Raw genomic sequence first — 24,910 nt, 5'->3', positions numbered from 1 at the left:
AACAGACTACAGGTGGGCAAAGAAATACAAAATATTATCAATTGTGTATATGTGTGATACATATATGTGTGTGTGTGTATTTTTTTCCCCCTCAAGAGCTAAACATTGAACATGTTGCCTATTTCCCAAGGTCTCCAAATAAATTCCTTCTGCAAGGGGGAGAAAATAAGTAATTAGTGTAATTACACTGGTAGAGTGTCTTCAAACCTAGATCTACAATAAAAGGTAACAGCCATCTTCTTGGTGATAAGTTTTGGCAATGTAATAGGCCTTGGCTATCTTTCCAGAATTTGTCTGTTAGGAAAACTTGTGTTAATTTAATTTAATAATACTGATATTTCTAGCTTTCTTTTTGTCTCTTATAAGGGACTAAATCTAAACATTTTTGTGTTGCCCAATAAAGAAATAACATCCAAGGTTTGACCACAAGAGACTATTAACCTTCTGTCATGATCACCATTAGGATGTTCAGAATCATTAAAAGAGTAGGACTTCTCTGTAGAGTGTCTTTCCTTTAGCTCTTCAGCTAACTTGTCATGTTACTGCTATCACTGTTTACATAGTTAGTGACCATGGAATCTATTTTCTTTTTTAAATGTTATTTTTAATTAAACCTAATAATATATATATTTATGGGGTGTAATGTAATATTTCCATACATGTATATAATCTATAATGATCAAATCAGGGCAGTTAGCATATCCATCACCTCAAACAATTACCGTTTCTTTGTGTTGAAAACATTTGAAATTGTTCATCTCTTTTGAGATGACACAATAAATTTTTAATGTAGTCACCCTGCTATAGAACACCAGAGCTTATTCCACTTTTATCTGACTGTATGTATTTTTGTACCTGATCCTCAGCTTCTTTCTATCTCACCTTCTCATATCCTTCCTAGCCTCTGGTAACCTCTGTTCTGCTCTCTACTGCCATAAAGTCAACTTTTTTTTTTTAGCTTCCACTTATGGGTGAGAACAAAAGGCATTTGTCTTTCTATATTTCACTTAACATGATGTTCTCCACCATCCATCCATGTTCCCACAAATGTCAGGATTTCATTCCTTTTTATGGCTCATGGACCAAGGAATTTATTTTCTTTTGCTAATTTATTTTCATTAAGTAAAACACTGTAACATAAAAAATTCAGAAAGCACATAAGAAAATACAGGAATGTATCTCCCATTTTTTACAACCTAACTCTCCTTAGTTTGATGCAGTAGCAGTTTCCTGTGATCAGTCATGTCAACACATTTTACATACATGTGATAGTGTTCCTCACTATTGGTCCTTGACATGGATTTGAGAACACAGGTTTTCATGAACAGTCCAGAGGTTACGAAGCATCAACACACAGTAACTTTCCAGAAATCAAGTGTCCTCTCTTTGGGATGAGGAAGAATTCCTAGGAAAAAAAATTATAGGACAGTAATAATACAAAGACTTAGGACACATGGAGCACAATTTGGTGAGTGAAGACAGCTAGAATATGCAGGACAGAGTAATAAAGAAGCAGCAGCTATTCAAAGAGCTCCAGAAATTGGCTAAGGGTTTGTGGTAGGTTGAATAATGACTTTGGCAAAAGGTGTTTACATCAAAGTCACTGAAACTTCTAAAGCCACTTACATTACATAATATGTTGGTGACAAAAATACCTGAAATAATAAATTTAATAAGGGTTTTTGGAGAGATGGAAAATTCTGTTGAATGTTAATTATATATGCATAGGGTGAGACTACATGAGACAAAGAATAGCTAGCAGGAAAAGATCAATTACCAGGTGTCTTTTAACTAAATGATTCCTAAACCTTGCACAGGTCTGGAAGATGTTTGAGTTCTGATCAGCCAAAGTGGAGACACCTGGTAGTTATCTTGCCATGGACCCTCGAGTAAAGTCTGATCTAGACCTGCCCTTTCAAGATCAAAATGCTGGCCCCTTGTTTTTGAAAGTAATATTGACATAAATCCAAATACACTGTATTAAAACTCTGTAAATGTATCAGCTGTAAATATTTTCCAAATGTTTCAGTAAAAGGAAGTATTAAAGGAGGCATGAACAACAGTATGGCTAAAAGTTTGCAAGACACACATTTTCAGTATTTGTTAAAAGAACTGGCCTTCAACAGTTAAGTATCTTCAGGTCTTTCATGATAACTGTGCAAAGTATTTCCTTTTAAATATACTGTAGGTGGTACAATTTTCAGATTTATCTTTTGATTAAGGAGAAGCATCCAGTAGTCATTCCATCAGTGAAAGATACTTAAAAGGTTCACAGGTAGGATTGTGGTAGGAAGTAGGTTTGGAACGTTGTTGTACAATAGAATTACCTGGGGAACTTCAGTTTCACAGTGTGGCATACCTCATACCACTCCTCATATCCTAGAGTGCAACATGGGCATCCACAGGTATAATGAAGCTTGAGTACAGGTGACGTGCAAAAAGAGGTTGACTCAGTGAAAATTTGAGTGCATACCTGGGATTTCAGGAGTTTAATGTAACATATAAGTGTCCATTAACAAATACTTTAAATCTTACATAAGCTATTGTTACTGGTAGTTTTACCTCAGTGACTTGAAAGAGCTGTCTGATTTAGGTCATTTGTCTTTTATATCTCAACAGTGTGTAGCACTACACTCTGGGTTGGTCAGGTGGACAAGAAGGCAACACAGCAAGATTTAACCAACCTTTTTGAGGAGTTTGGACAAATTGAATCTATTAATGTAAGTATTGGTTTTTAAACAATAGGGTTAAAAAATAGGGAGTTTTTACTCATGCAGGAAATCATTTCAGTTCCTCGTGGAGCCCAGTAGTATGGCTTCATACGATAGTGTTTGTGAGAATTCTTTACTCAGTCGTTTCTGTGCTTTCTCTGAGGCTGTTTAGGTCCTTAGTTAATTTTTCCTTTTTATTGAAATTCTAGTGAAAAATTGATAGCAGTTTTATAGCTGTGTAGCACTTAATTCCTTAAAAACATCAAATGTTTTAGTTAGCAGGAACCCTACGTGTGACTTGCTAAATTTCCCCTTTTTTTTTTCTCATGTATATAAGGAACTCAGCCCCACAGAATTGTAATCACTTGCAGATGAGCACTTAGTAGTAGAAACAAACAGAACTTGGTATCCCAGTCTCTCTTTTGTTCTTTTCCTTCAGTTCCTCCCCTCCCCTTTAAATTCTTACCAAAGTACCAGGGACCCACAGGAGATTGTCATTACTCTGAACAGACATGATAGCATTTGGGGTATTCTTGTTCCATTGAAAATTTGTTTGCTTATTTTCCTTATTACTTTTGGAGAGCTTAGTAATTACAAATCTAATAGGCACTAAATTATTTTGTGAACTGAATGGCTGATGGCATAATCCAAATTTAAAAAGTTGGAAAACTGCAGTGTACAGTTTCCTAAATTAATACATTAAGGATAATTTTATAATCTGGTAGTTTATAGACTTGCTTAAATGCTTCCTAAGTCTTCAGATTCTTACATAGGCTATTTTTGTATTCGTGCACAAATCTTTTATGCAGAAGCACTTGGACAAAATATAAAGTTTTATAAACTGAAATATTTAATTTTATCATCGGTGTTGTTCACAGATTTTATATTAAAGAGATGATACTTCACCAAAACAAAAACCCAATAGTAAATATATCATTTGGAAAAATTGAAATATGCTAGGAATAAATCATTTGCCATGAAATACTTTGGCTATATAGTGTTATTTCTCTTTTATCTGGTGGTATTTTGTATATGGACATACACATTCTTTTGTTTTAATTGTTTTTTATTTTGTGTTGAAGAAACTCTTAAATTTGATGGCTTAAATGAAACCAAACTAGGTTTTAAATTTGGGTGTTTTTTAAACCCAAATTAATTAATTGTGCATGAATTGTACCAATAAACAGCTGATGAAAGAAAAGGGGAAATGAACCAAAATTGAATTGGAGCATTAGTCAGTAGACAAAGTACTTTGTGCCACTAAAAACCATAAAATTCCAGAATGAGTTTCCATCCTTACTCTTCTTTTAAAAAAAAAAAAAAAAAAATTTTTTTTTTATTTTTTTTTTTAATAGATGATTCCTCCCAGGGGCTGTGCTTATGTCTGTATGGTTCATCGGCAAGATGCATTTCGGGCTCTTCAGAAACTGAGTTCAGGATCCTATAAAATTGGTTCAAAGGTTATTAAGGTGAGATTCTTGTGGCAAAGGATTTTAGTATTCATTATGTTAAAGTCTATGGTTTCCATAGGAAAAGTCCACATGCTCTTCTTTAATTGCATTATTAGAATTCTCCTACGTTACATTTTCTTTCTCTTTCCTTTTTTGGGCGCATGGTGGTTTCTTGAGCACACTAAACACATGCTATATCAGTGAGTTAAATTTTCAGCCTTGGCTGGGCACTGGTGGCTCACTCCTGTAATCCTAGCAACTCAGAAGGCAGAGATCAGGAGGATCATGATTTGAATCCAGCATGGGCAAATAGTTCAAGAGCTTCTATCTCTAAAAAACCCTTCACAAAAAGGGCTGATGAATTGGCTCAAGGTGTAAACCCTGAGTTCAAGACCCAGTACCACAAAAAAAAAAAAAAAACACTTAAGTCTGATCTTTTTTTACTCTTATAGACAGACCTTATCAGAAACTTAAATGTTTCTTTATTGTTGAGTTACAGAATTAGATATAGGTGTAAAATAACCCTAGTATCCAAAAATTTTAATGAAATTTATTTGATCATTTATACAATTATCTAAGTCAATTAGGGCAGTATTTTATGACTGGACCTTTTTTTTTTTTTTTAATTGTACTAATGGTACATTGTGACATTTACAAAAGAACTTGCAGTATGTGTTTAGTTAAATTCACCCCCTCCATCATTCTCACTTATCCTCATTCATGGAATAGTATAAACAGGTCTCATTTTTCCATTTCCATACATTAGTACATAATATTTCCACCATACTTACCCCCCAACACCCTTTCTTTATATCCCCCCTTCCCCCTGGTGCCAAAACCCAGACAGGACCTGTTTTACCTTCCAGTTCTCTGTTTTTGAAAAAAAGACATTTTTGTTTTTATAAGATAGCATACACACGGAGTTTCATTGTGATATTTCCCTGTATATGTGTATTATAACCCAAATTGGTTCATTCCCTTTATTGCTCTCCTTTCCAACTTAGTCCTCTTCTCCTGGTGATTTCAACAGATTTCAAAATTCTATATTCATTCTTGTATAGAAAGTACATCAACCATATTCACCTTCTTAACTTCCTTCTTTTGCCCTTCTTCTGCCGTTAGTGACCTCCCTTAAGCGTGACCTGTTTTTCATAGTATTACTCATTGTATTGGACCTATATTCCACATGTGAGAGAAAGCATGTGGCCTTTGGCCTTTTGAACCTGGCTAACTTCACTTAAGGTGATGTTCTCCAGTTCCATCCATTTACCTGCAAACAACAGAGTAGAAATTTTTCATGTTTACAAGTTTGTCTTTACTTACTTTTCCTCCCAATACTTCATAATTACAGTTCCTGATTACATTATTAATTTCTTTATCACATCTTTCCTTATATAAGCCAGGCCCTTGAAGAGATTGTCTATAACAATTATTTTCCTCTTGGTCTTTAAGTTGAAAAATATTAAGTATTTTCCATTACTTCCTGTGATTAATTCAGTTTCTGCTATTTTGAGAGAATGTATACTTTCAGTTTCTGCAACTGAATTAAAAACTTCACCAATTTTCAGGGGAGTTAATGTATGCCTGTCTTTTATCATTTCGTGGCAAAGAGTTTCTCTGTGTAAGTTCAAGTATTGCTTATCTTTTTCCTGGTGTACAAGGTTTTGTGTAAATCACAATAGCTATTTTAATTATTACTCATGTAAATTGACAATTTTATGGTAACACTAGATTCAGATTATCTTTGGAAGTGTGTCATTTTAGAGTTACAGTAAGAATTTTGAACTTTTTACATTATTATTACAGTATGCATGTAAACTTTCTTTTTTCCTGTCTCTACTCCCAACAGATTGCTTGGGCTTTAAACAAAGGTGTAAAAACGGAATACAAGCAATTCTGGGACGTGGATCTTGGAGTTACATATATACCATGGGAAAAAGTTAAAGTGGATGACTTGGATGGTTTTGCAGAAGGAGGCATGATTGACCAGGAAACTGTAGATGCTGGTAAGAACCTTAAGGTCATTTTATTATTTATAAAACATGTATAGATGGCTGTAATTGAAATGAGTTTGGGATGATAGACTGAACGGTGTTTATTTCCTAGATTCAAATCAAAGGAAAAGAAACACTACTGTTTTGTTTCATAGGTGTTAAGATATAATTTACATAGTGTGGACTAGAAATATATAAATGTAGCAATTTTTTCATGCCATTTAAAAGAGAGCTGTGTGCCATCAAGGCTTATTAACTACATATTTTAATTCCTTGAGTGTAAGTGGGAAGTGTAAGGGCTTGATAAACTTCTTGAAGATACTTTCCTTTTGAGTAGCACATGTGTTGTGAATGACAGGAGACAGAGTTCGTGCAGGGTGCTCTAGTTCAGGTTTGTGCTCTGTAATCTGTAACAAAACTTTCTAGAATGCCTTTTAGGATATCCACAACCAAATGATCATCTGACCTGCTGTTTTAGAAAAGCCACCCTTAAGTTTAAAGATTACGGGTATAAATTCACAAGTTGATGAGAAATGGTTAGTTTGAGAAGAATTAACTCAGAAGGTAACACACATGTACAGGAAATCAATGCATGTCAACTCCCTCTATAGCTATCCTTATCTCAACTAGCAAAAACCCTTGGTCCTTCCTATTACTGCTTATACTCCTCTCTTCAACAAAATTAGAGATAAGGGCAAAATAGTTTCTGCCAGGTAGCAAGGGGTAAGAGGGGATGGGGGAGGTGGGGCGGGGGGAAGCGGGGAGAAATGACCCAAACATTGTATGCACATATGAATAAAATAAAAATTAAAAAACAATAAATTCACAAGTTGATTAGCAGTTATATTAGAAGAAAACAATACCGTTGGTATTTGGAAAAGAACTGAAATATGATATAGATTGTATTTCTTTACATCTTAGCTTTCATCAAAATTAGCTAATTTTCAGAATATTTTAGTTTTCAGACCAATGAAAATATTTTCACACTTACGTTCTTTGGACTGGGAATGCAGCTCAGTGGCTGAACATGTACTTAGCACATTTGAAGCCCTGGGTCCTGGGTTCAATCCTCAGCACCACCACCAATACCAAAATTTTAAAAAAAAAGAAAATGTTTCTTCCCGTCAACACTCCTATGGATTTTTCTTCAGGATGTTCTTTCTTTCAGTAAATATTTTAGTTCCTCGTGTGTGCCAGGACTAATTGTAGGAACCGGAATTAAGGCAGAGAGAGTAAAAGCAAAAATTATTCTTGTAGTGGAGCACAGGAGTGGACAACCATGGACCTATTTCTGCCAGTATCCTGTTCTGCAGAAATAGTTTTATTGAAATATAGCCGCACTCACTTGTTTACTTATTTTATATGACTTATTTTTTTGCGATAGCAATTGTATAGTTACAACAGCATGTACCCCACAAAGACTGTAATACTTAAAATAGAAAAAGTTCTATTAGAAAGCAATAGTTAATAAATTATACAAACTGTATAGGATTTCTGTGTTGAAAATTTATCAAAGGAAAAGGGAAGGGAGATGAGCAATATGAGAAAGGTATTACAGTGTTTAATTAGATGTAAGTCTTGGAGAAAGTATGTTTGAAGAGGTGAGATATGAATTCATCTGGGGAAAGAATATTCCATACAGAGGGAGCAGAAAGTCTGTATTCAAAATTGTAGAAACAGTATTATAGCTTAAGCAAAGTAAGGAATGTGGAAGAGATGAAGGCAGAGAGGTACAGAGGTGAAAAGTCTTTTTAGTTTTATTTGATCTTTATTCTTGAGATGGAGAACCACTGTTCTGCTTTTTATAGATGTATTTCAGCATAATTTTCTTCATTGGTCTTTCCTTATTGTACCTTGCTATAAAATACAGAATAAGGTGGGTTCCTCATATTAGCCTTTGAGATAATTTCTATTATAGCTCTTCTAAACGTTCTTTTTTAAGACTAAGTATTTTAGGGCCTTTCATTCATTTCTTGTGTTGTGCTCTTTAGACTCCTTAGTATCTCAATCAGATCTGTCTGGGCAAACATTTAGGGTAGCATCAGTGTTGTGGATTTCTTAAAGATTTGCCAAGGTAGATGAAGGATTTAGATGTGAAATTAATGTCTACATAGGAGAACCTGAAAAATTGCACTATCCAAAGGAAATCAATTTCAAATACTTTGTTTAGAATGGGAAACTGTGAAAAGTTCAGAACCTATCAAAGAGACAGTCCAGACAACACAGAGTCCAACTCCAGTTGAAAAGGAGACAGTGGTCACAACCCAGGCAGAGGTTTTCCCTCCACCTGTTGCCATGTTGCAGGTTAGTACTGGGTGGTATTTTCACAAGTATGCTGTTTCACCAATCTGTTTTGACTTACGTATAAAACTTGAAGCAAATTGTCAAGTTAGAACAAGTATTTGTCAGTAGTACTAGGCAAATAATTTTTATTTTAAACCTCTTTTATTAAGACCTTCTGCAGTTGCTGTAGTATTGTTGTGATAATAAACACATGACCTTTATTAAAGCAAAGGTAAATGTGGACGTATTGTTTCCTTAAACTTTCTTGATTTTCTTTAGATTTACATTTTTCTGATAAATTAATAGAACAAGTTATTTCAGTGGGTTTAGTCAAATAGTTTTTGAAAAAATTTTAAAAATGGTTTTATATTTCAACATCTTTGTTTATTGAACAAGTAGTTTTTGAATGCCAGTTCTGAGACATGCACAGTTCTAGGATCCCTGAGGTTAGCGATACATTAGGTCAAAACTCAAATTCCTGCCTTAGTGGAGCTTTCATTTTCGATAGGGGAGACAGGAAATGTAAAATAATAGGATGAGATCCTATGAAAGGGAAACTGAGTAGTGTAAGATTGATCTGGAGTATCTGTTAGGTACTTGGAATTTTTAAAACAATGACCAAGGTAGACCTAATTGAGAATGTGGCATTTGAGTAACAACAGAAAGATGCTGTGAGAATTAAGTGTTGACATCTGAAGAAGAGAATGCCAGGTAGAGGTAAAACCAATGAGAAGGCCCTGTGTCAGGAACATGCTTGGTATATCCCAGGAGTAGAGCAACTACAATGAGCTAAAGTAAAGCCAGTGAGAAGGAGGTTAGTTGAAGATAAACCTCCTTATGGACTTAGGTATACATTCTGAATAAAATGAGCCATTCAAAGATCTTGATCAGAGGAATGATTTGACCCTGATTCAACAGCTTTAAAGGATTGCATGGGCAGCTATCATGAGCATTGATAAAAACAGAATCCAGTTAAAAAGTAATTGTAGCAGTAGGTTGAAAGAGATGGTGACACAGAGAAAAGACCGCTAGCAAATGAGAAGTGGTAGATACTAGATGTATTTTGAAGGTACAACAAGTGAGAATTCCTACAGTATTAGATTTGGAGTTTTAAGAAAAACTAAAGGGTCTCAGAAATTAGAAAAGATGGAGTTAACATGTCTAAGAATAGAAAAGACTGTAGGAAGAGTCCTTTTGGGAAAGACAGTTGGACTTCATTTGTTTTGAACATGTTAAGTTTGAAGTGCCTTTTAACAACAAAGTTGAGACATTTAAAAGACAGTTGAATGGACAGTTAATATACTGGAAAGTTGAGACAAATGAAGGTATACTATAGATTAATATTTGAGACTTTTTGAACCTAGAATGAGAGAAGATATTTATGCTGACATTAGAAAATTTGTGAGGCATTTGATCCATTCTGAAACTTTTAGTGACATTTCTTCCTAATGATGATACTACACACATAGGTATTATTAAGCTTAGTAGGAGATGGCAGTTGAAAATTCAACAAGATGGTTATGAATTCACATCATTTGAATTTAAGAAGAACTTTATAATCTCCAAGTAACTATTTGTTGAATAATGCCTTGATTTTATCCTTAAATAGGTTCACTCACTGCTATTCAAGATGGGGGGAAGGCTTAATGTAATGATTTTTGCTACTTTGTTTTTTAAAAAAAGATATAATTTACTGCTAGTCATTATAAGATGTGATCATTGCTGTGACTAAATTGTTTGATAGACTTTTTTCTATCTACAAAAGATTCCAGTAGCACCAGCGGTGCCTACAGTTAGTTTAGTCCCGCCAGCATTTCCTGTGTCGATGCCAGTTCCTCCCCCTGGATTCAGTCCAATCCCTCCACCTCCTTTTCTGCGAGCAAGTTTTAACCCTTCACAGCCACCTCCTGGTAAGGAATTTTCATCTCATTATTTGAACTCTGTTTAGAATATCACTAAAGCTGTTGTTTTTCCACTTTTAAATGCCATAGAGCAGTGGTTCTCAGACCTTGGCATACATCAGAACCACTTACACGGCTTATTTAAGCAGATTCCTGGGCTTAGCCTCTAGAGTTTTTGTTCCATTTGGTCCATGGTGGGGCTGAAGAAATTCATTGCTAGTTTGTTCTCAGAATGAAGAAACCAAATTCCTTTGCAATCATTGAAAATCATTATACTTAATGTAAAATTCGTGTTGAATTTTTTTAGATAAAAGTTAGCAATAATTATCAACCTTTCCTCAGAAGGTTTATATTGAATTCTTCAAAATGTCCTTCCTAAAAATTGCCTTTATTATATTGAAGTCATTATTTTAAAATGCTATTTTGGATAGGTTTTTTTTTTAATCTTATAAATTGTTGATAAAGAGTTCCCTGGGCAGTGCTTTAACCTAGGTGTTAAAAAGTACGAATTACTTAAATACACATCTTAACAATTAACTATATATAATTGGGATGACAGACATGTACCAACTTGCCCACCTGTTGACTGAGATGGGGTCTCTTGAAAATTTTACCCAGGCTGGCCTCACCTCCATCTTCCTGATCCCAGCCTCCCAAATAACTAAGATTACAGGCATGAGCCACCAGTGCTCACTGTCTATAATTTTAGTTCTTGTCATTGTTCTGAGTTCTTAAAAACTGTCAACAAAAATAAAAAGTAATAGAGGCAGTGAATTTATCATATGCATTTCCTGTGCATATATGGAAATGTTACAGTGAAACTCCTTTGTACAATGAATGTACCATTCATTGAAAAAGAAAAATAAAGCAGTAAAAGAATTAACTGCTACTTAATAAATAAACGAACAATAAATAAATGATTTTTTTAAAGTATGCTGGGCAGTATAACTCCAGTACTTGGGAGGTCTAGGTAGGAAACTAGAAAGTTCAAAGCTAGCCTGGACTACATATAGAGAGACCCTATCTCAAGAAACAAACAAAAAAGGAATAAAAATTAAATTCCTCATCTGAGAATAGTTTATAATTTATTTGTAGAGTTGACACCAAATTTTTAAATTGTAATTTGATACATACTTTGAAATTGAAATATTTTAATAAAAATAGTATTTTTCATACTTTAAATATTGAAGAGTTACTTTTGTCAAATATTTTTGTATTTGTGATTTGAAAATAAAATATTAATTCACAAGATTTTTAAAATAATTATTTCAATAATTATAGCACATCAACTTTACATTTTGTATCATTCATTTATTGAAAAATCACCTATCTTTATTCTTTATTTTTAAGCCCTGTTTTCAGATTGAACTTAATGCTCTCTGTTTGAAAATGCAAAGAAACATATTTATAGTTTGATCATTTGTTTGGTTTTGTTTTCACATTTTTATTGGGGGTTGCAAGGGAGGGGCCTCTTCCCCTGTCAGTAGAAATGCCCACAATTTCTTCAGCTACTCCCAGCTGGGCCCTGTGGCCCTGGGGTGCCTGATCATGCCAGGCATGTTCCTGTGATCTAAAGAGCACCTATAACTGGGTAGTTGTAGGTGTGACCTGTTTGGTCATGGGAGCTTACTTGGTGTCGGGGCTAAATGGGTACAGGATTGTAGCAAGGCCTGCAGTGATGATCAGCATGACCAGCATCTGCTCCTTGCACCAGCAATCCTTGAGGAAGGTGGCAAATCCTGCAGGGGTTGCCTGATGACCTCTAACCCTCTTGTGCCACCCATTCCCTGGAGGAGCACCTACATTACTGCTGCATCCCCCTCTGGGATGAACCACATTGCCCTGTGGTGCTCCAGTGTACTTCAGCCTGATCATGTGATCTTTATCATTTTTTAAAAAGCCAGTATTGAAGATTTATTCCAGAGCTCAAATCATAATATTACCCAAGGTTAATGAAAATATTTTGATCTAGTAGGTCAACAGCATGTTTGACAGATGATATTATTACCTGTAATGTAATCCACAGCTTGAACTCTATGCAGTCATTTTTTCTTTTTTGGGAATATGTGGAGTTAGTACTGGTTATTGAACTCGGGTCCTCACACATGCTAGGCAGTCATTGTTCTAATATAAACAGGTTCCCTAGCTTGCATTAATCTTTGATTTTACAGTACCATAGAGCGTACCTCAGAGCTTGAATAAATAAATGAGCAGAATGTAGTTTGCATTACCTACCTTACTTGGGATCAAATAAGGTGGTATATATAAAAGTCATTTTGAGGGCTGCTACTGGGGGGGGGTTGAACTCAGGCCCTTGTGCTTGCCAAGCACGTGCTCTAACACTCAAGCCTCTCTGCCAGCCCTTTTTGCGTTGGTTATGCCTGGGCTGCCCTGAACTGTCAACCCTATCTGTGCTTCCCTCTGAATAGATAGGATGAATCATTTAGATTTCTAAAATCGAAAATATGTGCACAAATATAAGGGCATGGTAAGGAAAGGCCATTTTAAGGATGTAGAGTTTCACTGGGTGTATGGGTGCATACCTGTAGTGCCAGCTACTCAGGAAAGCTGAAGCAGCACCTTCACTTCAGCGTAAGTAGTTTGGGCAACATAACTAGATCTCCGTCTCCAAAAAGAAATGTGGAATTTCATTTATAGCTATTGAAATCTTTGATTCAAAACAAATAATTTGTCTTTTTTTTTTAATCCCTTTATTGTGCAGGGTGAGTGTGGCACTTACACAGATTCTTACAATGTATGAACTACATAAAACAAGTAATTTTTCTAAAGCTGTTTTATTTTTGTTTTGTTTTTCCATTAGGTTTCATGCCGCCTCCAGTTCCCCCACCTGTTGTACCACCCCCTGCAATTCCACCAGTGGTACCAACATGTGAGTTTCTACTTCCAGCATTTTCTTTGTCTCTGCTAGTGGTAGTCTCCTGCTTCTCATTCCCATGAATTGTGGTTAATTTTTTATTATGAATATTTTAAATAAATGTATTTGGCTAGGTAATTTCTAAAAATTAACTATATCATGGCAGTCCTTCATTCATACTTGCTCAGTTACCTCAAAATGTCTTTTTATACTTGGCTTTAGTCAGAATTCATAGAATGTTCTCCCATTTGTGTTTTTTGTTTTGCTTTCTTTATTAGTGTCTTCATCTAGAGCTGTCTTCCCCAATCCATCTTCCATTTCATAATTCTTCAGGACAAGCAAAGTGCCTTAGACTCGGTATTACATACGTCAGAAGCCATGTGCATTGTCTTTTTGTTCCATTTTTTAAAAATAGACTCTAGAGAAGATTTAGGTTCATAGCAAAATTGAGTAGAAAGTACAGAAATTTCCCAAATACCCTTGCCCCTGCTCAGCCTTTCCCATTATTATCCTCCCCTTCAGAGCAGTACATAGTTACAGTAATGAACTTGCATTGACATACCATTATTACCCAAAGTCCATCCATAGGTTACATTAGGGTTCACGCTTGCTCTCTTGTTCCACTTTTAACATTGTTAAGATGGATCAGAGAATTCAGGTAGAGGAAGTTGGTCATTTAAAATGATTCTTTTCAAGTTTTTATAAGATGATTTAGTTCATCAAGTGTTGTTGCTTAAGTCTATTTGTCATTAGTTACTAATTCTATAATTTCTTTCTAAATCTATAATTTCTTCGCTCAGTTTTTTTTTTTTAAACTTTCTCTTACCAGCTAATGGTATCTAGTTACCTTGAAGTAGTATACAGGAAAATCAGGGTAAATGCTAAATTGTGCCTTTAATTGCCATTTTTCAGAGTGATGAGTTAGTTCTATGGGTAATTCCTTTGGTATCCAGTATCTAAAGAGGGGGAAGGATTTCTCTTACTTTTCCTCTTCTGCATCTCCCTTGCCTTCCACTCTTGCCACCTTCTTTTTTCTTCACTTTTTTTTTTGTGTGTGTGTTTATGGATTAATGAATTTTTTACTTCCCAATCAGTTTGCATTCATTGTTCTTTTTGAAGTTCAAATTGAAGATCTTTAATGCTGCTTTTGACTACTATGTCCCCCAACTGATGTCATGTCTGTCTTCTCTAATCTGAGAATCTGTCATTTCTCTAAGGGCGGTGTAGTGTTTACAGACCACATTCTGGAGACTAGATTCTCAGATTGCCCTTGGGATTTCATTGAGTCAAGTAATTTTTAGTGGCCAGTGCTAGAAAATAGCTACTTTGGGAAAAATATGAATATACCCTATGTAACAGATATATTACATACATTACATTTGCTTAAGCTACTTTGTTTTTTGAGCAAAAGAGCAGATATTTATTAAGCAGAGAGCAAAAAGAAAAGCCCCCATAATGGAGGGTTCTCAGAAAGGCTAAGCCCCGCTACTTTGACTTTTATGTTTGCCTCTTCTCATACTGAAAATAGTAACAGGAGTACTCACTTTCATTCTCTTATAATACATGTGCATACTGTCACAGTTGTCTTAAGGTGGTAAGACTAAAGTTATTACCAAAAGTAAGACTTCTGGATGAAGCTAATGTTTCTCTGCTGTTTTCTTGGCCCTCAGAATACTTGTTCACTAAAACTATGTAATCAAATCGCTGTTACCCAAGGTCACTTGAAATCATTTCCATCTTGTAGTGGCATCAGCTTCTTGTACCACTGCTTTTTTAGCATTTTCATAGAATATGTACCTCAGCCTACCTGGTTTTGACATCTACATTTTCTTATCAGAATAGACATTTCAAAAGGAATACAAAAACTGAAATGTAAATAGCTATGGACATTTATTTTCTGATTCCTATTTCCTTTTTCTGCTGGACATTTCAGAAACATTTAACATGCCCTTTTATTCATTTTTCTTTATATTTTACTTTTTATCTATAGCAATTCTCCAGGCTTCAGAACAAACCTTAATTAACTTGGGCGAGTCTGTTTCAAATATTAAACTCAAAAAGGCCTTTATTATAAAGAGTATGTGCAATAGGGACCTTAACTTTTAGAAATATAATCTGTTTTCCTTATATTCTTTAATATTTTTATTAAATACTAAATATCTCCTAATGTTTTTGTAGCTTTAGAATCTTTTCATTTTTATAGTTAGGAAGAATTATTTATTTCTGAAAATAGAGAAAGTATTCAGAAGTCATTTCTGAATTCACCATTCTCAGAGGTTTATGTTGGACCTGTCACTCACCCAGTTATTCCTAGTTTATTAATTTTGGAAAATCTGACATCAGTTAATAGAGTAAGAAATTCTGATGCTCTTCAGATGCTTGCATTGTCTCAGTGTCATACTTCCTGTTCATGATCTTGTGGTCTTGTCCCTGTTTCACAGCTCTGTTACATGCTAAGTTTGTCCATGTAATTCTAAAGGTGATAGTAGTAAATCTCCAAGTATGATTTAATAGTATTCTAAGTGACATAAATTAGACTAAAAACTGGAGTCATGCATTTTATATTCCTGTAGTTCTGCATTTTTAACATAGATGACACATACACTTAGGGATTTTTCTATGAATTTTTAAAAATGGAATGTCATAGTTTTATTTGTATATAGTTTTACTTGTATAGTCCACTTTGCCTATTCTCATCAGAGTTTCTCAGCTTATTTGACAAAAGGTAATGTATGTCAATACCCTAGAACATGATAATTTCAAGGAGATTGGGAAGATTTTCCCACTCTGTACTAATCCTTTCTGCCAGTCACTTACCTGGCATCCTTGGTAAATTAATTTCTTGTGCTGCTAGATCTTAATTCTTCACTACTAATTATTATTTTACTAAACACTTTGATTGAAAATATTTCTTAAAATAGTTGGTTTTCCCTATTTTTAAAAAATAAAGCTTTCTCAATATAATTTAGCTTCTTCATGATGACTTTAGTCACTTTGATCATTAGTTTTTATAGTAGTGTTGAGGAATATGCAGATAACCATTTAGTGAAATACTTAAGCTCCCAGAAAACTGAAATGCATTTTTCTCCATTTTAAATAGCTCTAGTGCAACCACCATTGTCCATGACTCCAGAAACTGTGAAAGATGTTGGATTTGGGAGCCTTGTTTTACCAGGCGGTTCTGTTGCCAGCAGTCTTGCTACTTCCACTCTACCAGCTGGAAATGTTTTTAATCCTCCAACTAAACAAGCAGAACCTGAAGAAAAAGTACCTCATCTTATAGAACACCAGATTTCTTCAGGTGAAAACACCAGATCAGGTGAAAAAAAAAAACTTAAATCTCATAAACATTTCACTATATTAAAGCTTATTTTGGAGGTGGCTTGTGTTTATAATCAGTTCAGTGCACAAATGTTGAAACATTGTAATTTTTTGAAAAAGATCACTATGTCCTCCAACTTGTGTAACATAGATTTCAACAACTTTCCATTAACACCTCCCCCATGCCTTTTGACCTATTTGGTTAAAAGTATATTGCTTCAGTGTATTGTCAAAATAAGATTGTACGTAATATATATTTATAATGATATAAAAATGAATAACTAATAGGTGTTAATAACTTCTACCAGAAACTTTATTAACAGCTCTACTTGGGTTTGTTTTTGTTTTCTGGTGGAGCTGCGTGTTGAACCCAAGGCCTTGTGTATGCTGGACAAGTGCTATACCACTGAACTACCTCCCTAACCTCTCTTACAATATTAAGTTTTAATATTTAAATTTCACTCTGCATAGTATTCATGATTTTAAGTTTAATGTATACTTTTTGTAGAGTGCAGGTTGATCCTTAGAGAATAGAAATAGCTTTTTAACTAATTACTGGAAACTGTAGCATTAATAATTTTTAAATGTTGTTTCCTTTTCATTCTGGAATAACTGTGGTTTTGGATTATTTCTCCTCTTTCTGTTTTAGTGATTCCAAATGATATTCCAAGTAACGCTGCAATTTTAGGAGGACAGCCGCCTAATGTTACAAGCAATTCTGTAATTCTGGGAGTCCAAAGACCAAATGTATCAAGTAATTCTGAAATTCTTGGGGTTCGGCCAGTTAATGTTTCAAGTAGTTCTGGGATTATTGCAGCCCAACCACCAAATATTCTGAATCACTCTGGAATTTTGGGAATACAACCACCAAGTGTTTCCAGTAGTTCTGGACTTTTGGGAGTACTACCCCCAAACATGCCTAATAATTCTGGACTTGTAGGAGTACAGCCACCAAATGTTACAAATGCTTCTGGACTTTTGGGAACACAGCCACCAGCTGGACCTCAAAACTTACCCCCTTTAAATATCCCTAATCAAAGGATGCCTGCATTGCCAATGTTAGATATTCGTCCAGGACTGATACCACAGGCACCTGGACCAAGATTCCCTTTAATACAGCCTGGAATTCCACCCCAACGGGGAATCCCTCCCCCATCGGTACTTGATTCACCTCTTCATCCACCACCCCGTGGACCGTTTCCTCCAGCAGATATTTTCAGTCATCCAGAAAGACCATTTCTAGCTCCTGGAAGACAAAGTGTAGACAATGTTACCAACCCAGACAAAAGGATACCACTTGGAAATGATAACATCCAACAGGAGGGAGATAGAGATTACCGGTTTCCTCCTATAGAAACCAGGGAGGGCATTAGCAGACCTCCCCCAGTGGATGTTAGGGATGTGGTTGGACGGCCTATAGATCCAAGAGAAGGTCCTGGGAGGCCTCCACTAGATGGTAGGGATCATTTTGGAAGACCTCCTGTAGATATGAGAGAGAATCTTGTGAGGCCAGGTATTGATCATCATCTTGGTCGAAGAGACCACTTCGGCTTTACTCCAGAGAAGCCCTGGGGGCATAGAGGTGATTTTGATGAGAGAGAACATCGGGTTCTACCTGTCTATGGTGGTCCAAAAGGCTTACATGAAGAAAGAGGTAGATTTCGAGCTGGAAACTATCGATTTGATCCTAGAAGTGGTCCGTGGAACAGAGGATTTGGACAAGAAGTTCACAGAGATTTTGATGACCGAAGAAGACCCTGGGAGAGGCAGAGGGATAGGGACGACAGAGATTTTGATTTCTGCAGAGAAATAAATGGAAATCGTCTTGGACGTGAAAGAATTCAAAACACTTGGGTCCCTCCTCCCCATACTCGGGTTTTTGATTATTTTGAAGGGGCCACTTCTCAAAGAAAAGGTGATAATGTGCCTCAGGTTAATGGTGAAAATACAGAGAGACATGCTCAGCCACCGCCTTTGCCAGTGCAGAATGATCCTGAACTCTATGAAAAACTGACATCTTCAAGTGAGATAAGCAAGGAGAAGACTGACACAGTTGCTGATATAGAAAGTGAACCAGTGGTGGTAGAAAGCACAGAAACTGAGGGGACATAATCATCGCTCAGTAGGTAAAAGATACCTTTTGTAAAGTTGTCATCTCTCTGTAATAGATTAATGGCTGACTGGACCATAGTTGTTCACTTTTGTCTGCCAGAATTAAGTTAATCTGATGTTCATGTTCACCTTTCTCTTAAAATAATTGTACAACTGACTTGTATAGACATTGTTCTTAATATGAACATGGTAGGTAAACATTTTTTTATTTTTCTGATAAAATATAAATGTTGCCCCCAGATTCTTTTACGTCAAGGAAATGAATAACAGCTTGTCAGAGACTTCCTATGGAAGAAAGAATTTTTTAGATAACTATCATTAGGTTGGATATGGTAATAGATATATTTCAAATTAGCAAGTGGTGGTATATCTTATCCATATCTCTAGGCTGCTGCAGAATTTTAAGGTAATAGACAAAGCTGTGATATTTTATGCAAAGACTGGCTCTAGCTACTTGAGGAGCATAAGACAGAGATTTTAAAAAGTGATTTTGTAAAATCTACACTATGGTCTCTGTTACTCCAAAGTAAGTGTGTGTGATTTGTTCCTCATACTGCAGTGAGTAAAAAAGAAAAAAGCAAACAACATAAATATTAAAGTACGTTTCAATGTTGGGTGAATTTTGTTTTTAGATGCCAATAAAACTTACTTGTTTGATAACAGTGTTCTAGGAATTGTATTTTTTCAACCTACAAATTCTTAAAACCATGAATCATAAGTAGCATGTGCTTAGTTGTGACAGTTCTCTGTTACTCTCATAACAGCAGTGAAGAGCTGTGGTGATACAAGCATGTACTTGGATATGCAAATCATGCTGTCTCATTAGCATGTATATAATACCGTGTGTGTCTGTTGTGTAAGTCATGAAGTTTTTGTTTCTCTGTATGTCTATCTCCATGCACATACCGAGAAAAATAGAAAGTTAAAAAAAGTTTAGGTTATAAAATATTTTTTAAAACCTGACAAAAAGATTAGAAAAATTTGGCAAATGAATATTGCTTATACTTAGCTCTTAATCTTGATGAAGGTAAAATAAGAACTATTGTAAAGAAATACATTGGCAGGTTGGTAGTTCTTTTTTTAAATACAGTTTAGCATGAAGCCAGATTTAGCATGGAGCCAAATTTCATGTAAATGCTTGCATTGCTTTGTTCACACTATATTTGCTATTTTGCATAGAACTAGCACTGGAAAACTTACTAGTTCATGTTCCTGACATGGATTTTTTAATTGCATAAAATGGATATTGGTGTTGATGGACTTAAAGATAGTAGTTTGTATACCAGGAACAAAGTGTCACTAGTGTGTTTCTTAAGTTCTGGGAAACACTTGTTCAGAATAGCGTCTGAGGTAAACTGAAGAGAATAATTTGGGGTTGGTTCCTTGTTTGTTTTTGCCTTTAAGTTTTATTTATTTGCTGTTTTTCTTTTGGGTTTTCCATATACGTATATAAAATCATTGGTGCGTTTTGGTTTCTAATGGAAGGCTTTCATTTGGTTCTATGAACAGTCATTTTCTTTACTATGCATTTCCAACTATTCATCATTTACTCTATCTAAAATTCCTTAGCTATGTTTGTCAAATCTCCAAAAATAAGATAGCACACCAGCCATATAAAATAGGATTGATTTTGCTTACCTTCACTGACCTAGGAAAGTGTAGGAACTTCTAGATTCTTGGCCGAAAAATAAAGTCTCTTCTTTACAAGGTCTGAATAGAAGTAGATAGTACATTATTTATTCTGTTATTTGGAAAAGCAGGTGACAGTAGAAAGGTTTAAATGGTGTTTTATTTCCTAGGTAATTCAGTCAGTAATTTGAGTTGGTTTCACGTCTTTTCCTTAATAAGGAAAAATTGCAACATTGGTACAAAGTTTTAATGTTCAGGAAAAATTGGCCTTGTGCTTAAGGAAATAATATGGACTAAAATTTCTCTCAAAAAACTTTAGTTGCATTTTACTATGATTAAAATTCAAGTGACTTGTCACTTGGATTAAGTAGCAATAAAAATATATATATATATATAAGACTTTCTAGTGATTTTTGATCCCAAGCTTTTCATAACTGTTGGACATTCATGTGGGTACTTGAAAACAAAATAAATACAAGTGTCTCACTGGTTTGAAGGTTGTAGAAGGTAAAAGTTGTCTGTACTGAAATCCATCTTGAAAATGTACAATGATACTTTCAAGATAGCTAAGTAGAAATTATGTGCTTGTTGTTACTTTGTTCTTGTTTTGTTATATAGTATTTAAGTGAAAGGCATTTATTCATTCTCTTACTAAATTTCCTAACCTGATAACTTACATTCATCATTTAAAAAATTCAGGATAAAAAAATTGACTGATTTACTTCATTAAGTTTAGCCTAGAACCTACCATGCTTTCGATGCTTTTGTTCACAGTTCTATCATTAGAATGACAACAATTAAAAATGCAAAAAGAGTAGCATACCTCCTTTCATACAGTGGTTTGAGGTGCTGCAGGCAGTAACTACATTAGATACTGAAAATAGTGCTTTTTGTTTTGTTTGTTGGTGGGGATTGAATGCAGGGCCTTATGCTTGCCAAGCAAGTACTCTGTAACACTGAGCTACACCTACAACCCCACATAGGGTTTTAATGTGTGATGTGAGAACGTGCTGATTTTTTTGTAAATGTCTAAACATTTCATGGGCTTCTGTTCTTAGCATCAGTGTTTATACAGTACTTGATAATTTATACTGTAAATAGAAACTTATTTTACAACTAAGTAGCCTTTTTTGCTTCATGTTCTAGGTAGGATGCTCTATTCTAGTTTTATTTCAGTGTAGTGTTGATAAATACTTTTGAAGTATTGGAAGATAGAAATAGTTTGAAATTACTCATTTAAAACTCTAGAAGTAACTTTTTGCATTGGTATAATCAATTATTTAATATATTATTTTACTAAAACAGCTCCTTGTCCTATGATTTTCATTGCTTCATTAAATTTATTCGCTATCTTTCCCTTATATAAAACATCATATTTACCAGGCACTGATGGCTCACACCTGTAATCTTAGATAATTGGGAGACTGAGATTGGGAAGGTTGCAGTTCAAGTCCTGCCCAGAGAAATAGTTAGCAAAACCCCATCTCCAAAGTAACCGCAGCAAAAATGGACTGGAGGTGTGGCTCAAGCAATAGAGCACCTGCTTTGTAAGCAAAAAGCCCTGAGTTCAAACCCCAATTCCACCCAAAAAAGATTGTTTCCTGGCAAGGGACAGTATTGTTGTATTTTAAAAGGAAAAAACAAATTCAAATTTTTTAATTTGAAGAACATGGTTTATTTTGTAAACACTGTATTTCATTGGATATGAGATGCCATTAATTTTAAGATGTACTGTTCAGAAATAGAAAATGCTTCCCTAATGATTGTAAAATATTTTAATTCAGAGATGCTGAAAATTACAAAGGGTCAGAGAATCAATATATAAGATTTATTATTGAAATAGACATTCAGTTCGATGAGAGGTATATTACTGTTATTCAATGAATTTGAATAAATTTTCTGCCCACTTAAGTTTTCATACAGACTCATATTAGGTGATACAGAGAATATTTTGATGTTTTTCCTCACTGTATATAGATAGGCACAGCTTTTAATGAATAAGGAAATTTTAGATTCAATTAAAAATAATTTTGTTAAAACTGTGTGCCTTCATGTTAGTGTGGGATATTATTTACTGGGTGCTATATTAATGAAATGTTTCAATACCTTTTAATTTTGAATGAAAAATATTAATATTTTCTTTAAAAATATTTTAATACAGGAGGGAAAAGCACAGAATCTGTACATTCATTTTTAATATAGGCAAAACAGAACACAACTATTTTAAGTAATCATAGATACTGTAGTGTGGCAGAAAATTATAAATGTTTCCTTAATTGTTTTTGCTATTGTTTTACTTATATAAAACATCTTCTAAGCTATAATTTAAATTAGAGGCATTAAAGCTTTTTTTTTCATTTCTGAAAAAATCATGGTCATTGTAATTTTTCACAGAGGTTTAAAAACAAGATAATTTGATGCAACAAAAATTTTTGAAGCTAGAAATTAAAATGAATCATTTTGCTTTTGGTGTGTGTGAGGGTCATACTTTGAATAGAGACTTACATGTATTGAAAGCAATTTGAAATTTGCTCTCTGTGGAACTCTGAAAACTATAATGGTGGATGTCATTACATTTCTCAATAAGGGATCTTCTGAGATAATACTTATGTATAAATTATACCTATACCTGCCTGGGTACATTTGTTTTTTTAAATCCTCACATAACTTCCATTTTAATTAAAATAAGTAAATCTTTATTATACCATACACTTAAGATTTGTAAATCTTTATACCATGTATTTAAGACTCTTAAATTTTTTAAATTATTTTCATTTTATAGAACTAGTTCTAATGATAAAGAAAGTAACACAATCAGTTGTGACATTTGGTGTTAGAGGATGAATAAAAATAGAGAAGTCATCTCATAGTTTAAATTCAAACTTTAAAAGTGAACTGTTACAAGAAAGGGATGGAGACAAAGCTTGTAAGGTAGTTTTGTAGTTAGTATTTCTGACTCAAGTGGACCTTTTTAAACAGGATATCTCCAAGAAAAATTTATTTGATACCAGATAATTAATAATAGAATTTGAGTGACAAAGTTGTGTTAAACTTATCAGGGGCTAGTAGTAGTGTTAATAAAGACTTCTGAGATGTAAGTTGCACATTCAAAACTTAACGCAGACTGAGCACCACAACTTACCCTTATAATCCCAACTACTTGGAGGCAGAAACCAGGCAGATGTCCATTTGAACAAATGCCTGAGCAAAAAGTTAGAGAGCGATCCTGTGTCAGTCAGTAAGCCAGGTGTGGTGGTACATACCTGGTCTCAGCTGTGCAGCAGGCCTTAGGTATATAAAATCCTGCTCTGAGGCCGGCTTCTGGCAAAAACACTGGACCCTCTCTGAAAAACAGCTAAAGCAAAAAGGCTTGGGAGCATGGTTCATATTGTAGAGCACCTACAGTTGCAAGTGCAAGGTCCTGAGTTCAAACCCTAGTACCAACAAAATAAAAAATGCAAGTCATTGGTTTATTTGGGTGGGATCTTTGCTAAGACATTGTTCTTCTACTAATTCCCTCCTTTTTCAGTGACTCTTCATCCCATGTGTACACTTTGAATTACTCTGCCTTGTTTTAAAGATTATTTAAGTTACAGAACAAGTATTCTATGTAATATTTTATAAGTATATATAGTATATCAAGTGGGAGAAATGGATTAGTTTCATAATGTGTAAAAGACGTTAGATGCTTCTTGAAGAAAACAGTGATTTTGCACAGCACTCAGTAGATGATTTAATGAGTGTACAGTTGTCCCTTGGTATCAGTGAGGGATTGGTCCCAGAACAATATTCTTGGGTACCAAAATCTGCAACTGTCCAGTCCCTCATAGAAAATAGCATAGTATTTGCATGTAAGTTAAGTACATCCTCCCATCTACGTTAAGTCATCTCTAGATTACTTAAAATGCCTAATACAGTATAAGTGACATGTAAAGTTGTTTGTAATATATTGTTCAGGGCATAGTGACAAGGAAAAAAGAACATGCTCAGTGAGGTGCAGTTTTTCCCAGTGTTTTTCATCTGAAGTTGATTAAATCCACATGTGTGGAACCAACAACTACATAGGGCTGATTATATGTACCCTTCTTTGTCCATCTTCCCTGTTAGTTTTATTTTTCTGCCTTTCCCAGAATTGGCCTTCAAATCCTCCTCATGGCACTCCTGGCTCTTTTTTGGTTAGTCATCCCAGGCAAGGGCTATCAGCTGACTTTGTTTACAGTGAAAGTAGTTTGCTGTACCCCTTTCCTTAGTGATTTCTAAGGACATGTCCTGCATTTACATAACTTAGATTTTTGGAATATGTTTCTTGTTTATGAATGACCAACTAAAGAACAAAACTAAGAGGAAGAGCAGGAAAAACTAACACTATTAGAACATTCTTAAAGATAACACAGACTGTGTTGTCCCGGGTGTTTTAAAACTGGTGTTTACAGTTGCTAAATGTGTGTCTTATCTTTACCTAAGTTGTTGAGCCTGTTACTCATCTCCACAGCTAATGGAGAGGATTGCAGTTTTGATTATCAAAGATTGCAGTAGCTGATATTTAGTGGACGTACACTATTTGACAGGGAATGGGATAATTGTATAATATAATCTTCATGACCATCCTGTCAGTTATTACTTTAACATCTGT

General features: G+C 34.7%; 1 protein-coding gene across 7 annotated transcripts in view; it reads left to right on the top strand.

Annotated features, from left to right (window-relative positions):
- Scaf8 (SR-related CTD associated factor 8) overlaps window positions 1-24,910 on the top strand; it is a 182,512-nt gene that overhangs the window by 57,027 nt on the left and 100,575 nt on the right. For 4 of the 7 annotated variants that reach the window (XR_012447396.1, XR_012447398.1, XM_074071881.1 and 1 more), the window contains exons 14-21: window positions 2,620-2,720; window positions 4,067-4,180; window positions 6,012-6,168; window positions 8,327-8,460; window positions 10,205-10,349; window positions 13,162-13,230; window positions 16,316-16,534; window positions 17,186-18,662. Coding sequence is in view for 5 of the 7 variants with exons in the window: in XM_074071881.1 (XP_073927982.1) it covers window positions 2,620-2,720; window positions 4,067-4,180; window positions 6,012-6,168; window positions 8,327-8,460; window positions 10,205-10,349; window positions 13,162-13,230; window positions 16,316-16,534; window positions 17,186-18,648 (2,402 nt within the window). In the remaining 2 variants the exon portion in view is untranslated. Of the gene's footprint in view, window positions 1-2,619; window positions 2,721-4,066; window positions 4,181-6,011; window positions 6,169-8,326; window positions 8,461-10,204; window positions 10,350-13,161; window positions 13,231-16,315; window positions 16,535-17,185; window positions 19,309-24,910 lie in introns of those variants that run through there. The other 3 variants (XM_074071874.1, XM_074071897.1, XM_074071904.1) reach the window with 1 other exon arrangement.

Source organism: Castor canadensis, chromosome 1 (genome assembly GCF_047511655.1).
Source record: "Castor canadensis chromosome 1, mCasCan1.hap1v2, whole genome shotgun sequence".
NCBI lineage: Eukaryota > Metazoa > Chordata > Mammalia > Rodentia > Castoridae > Castor > Castor canadensis.
The sequence above is the reverse complement of the archived record's forward strand: the minus strand, read 5'-3'. Positions and strand labels throughout refer to the sequence as shown.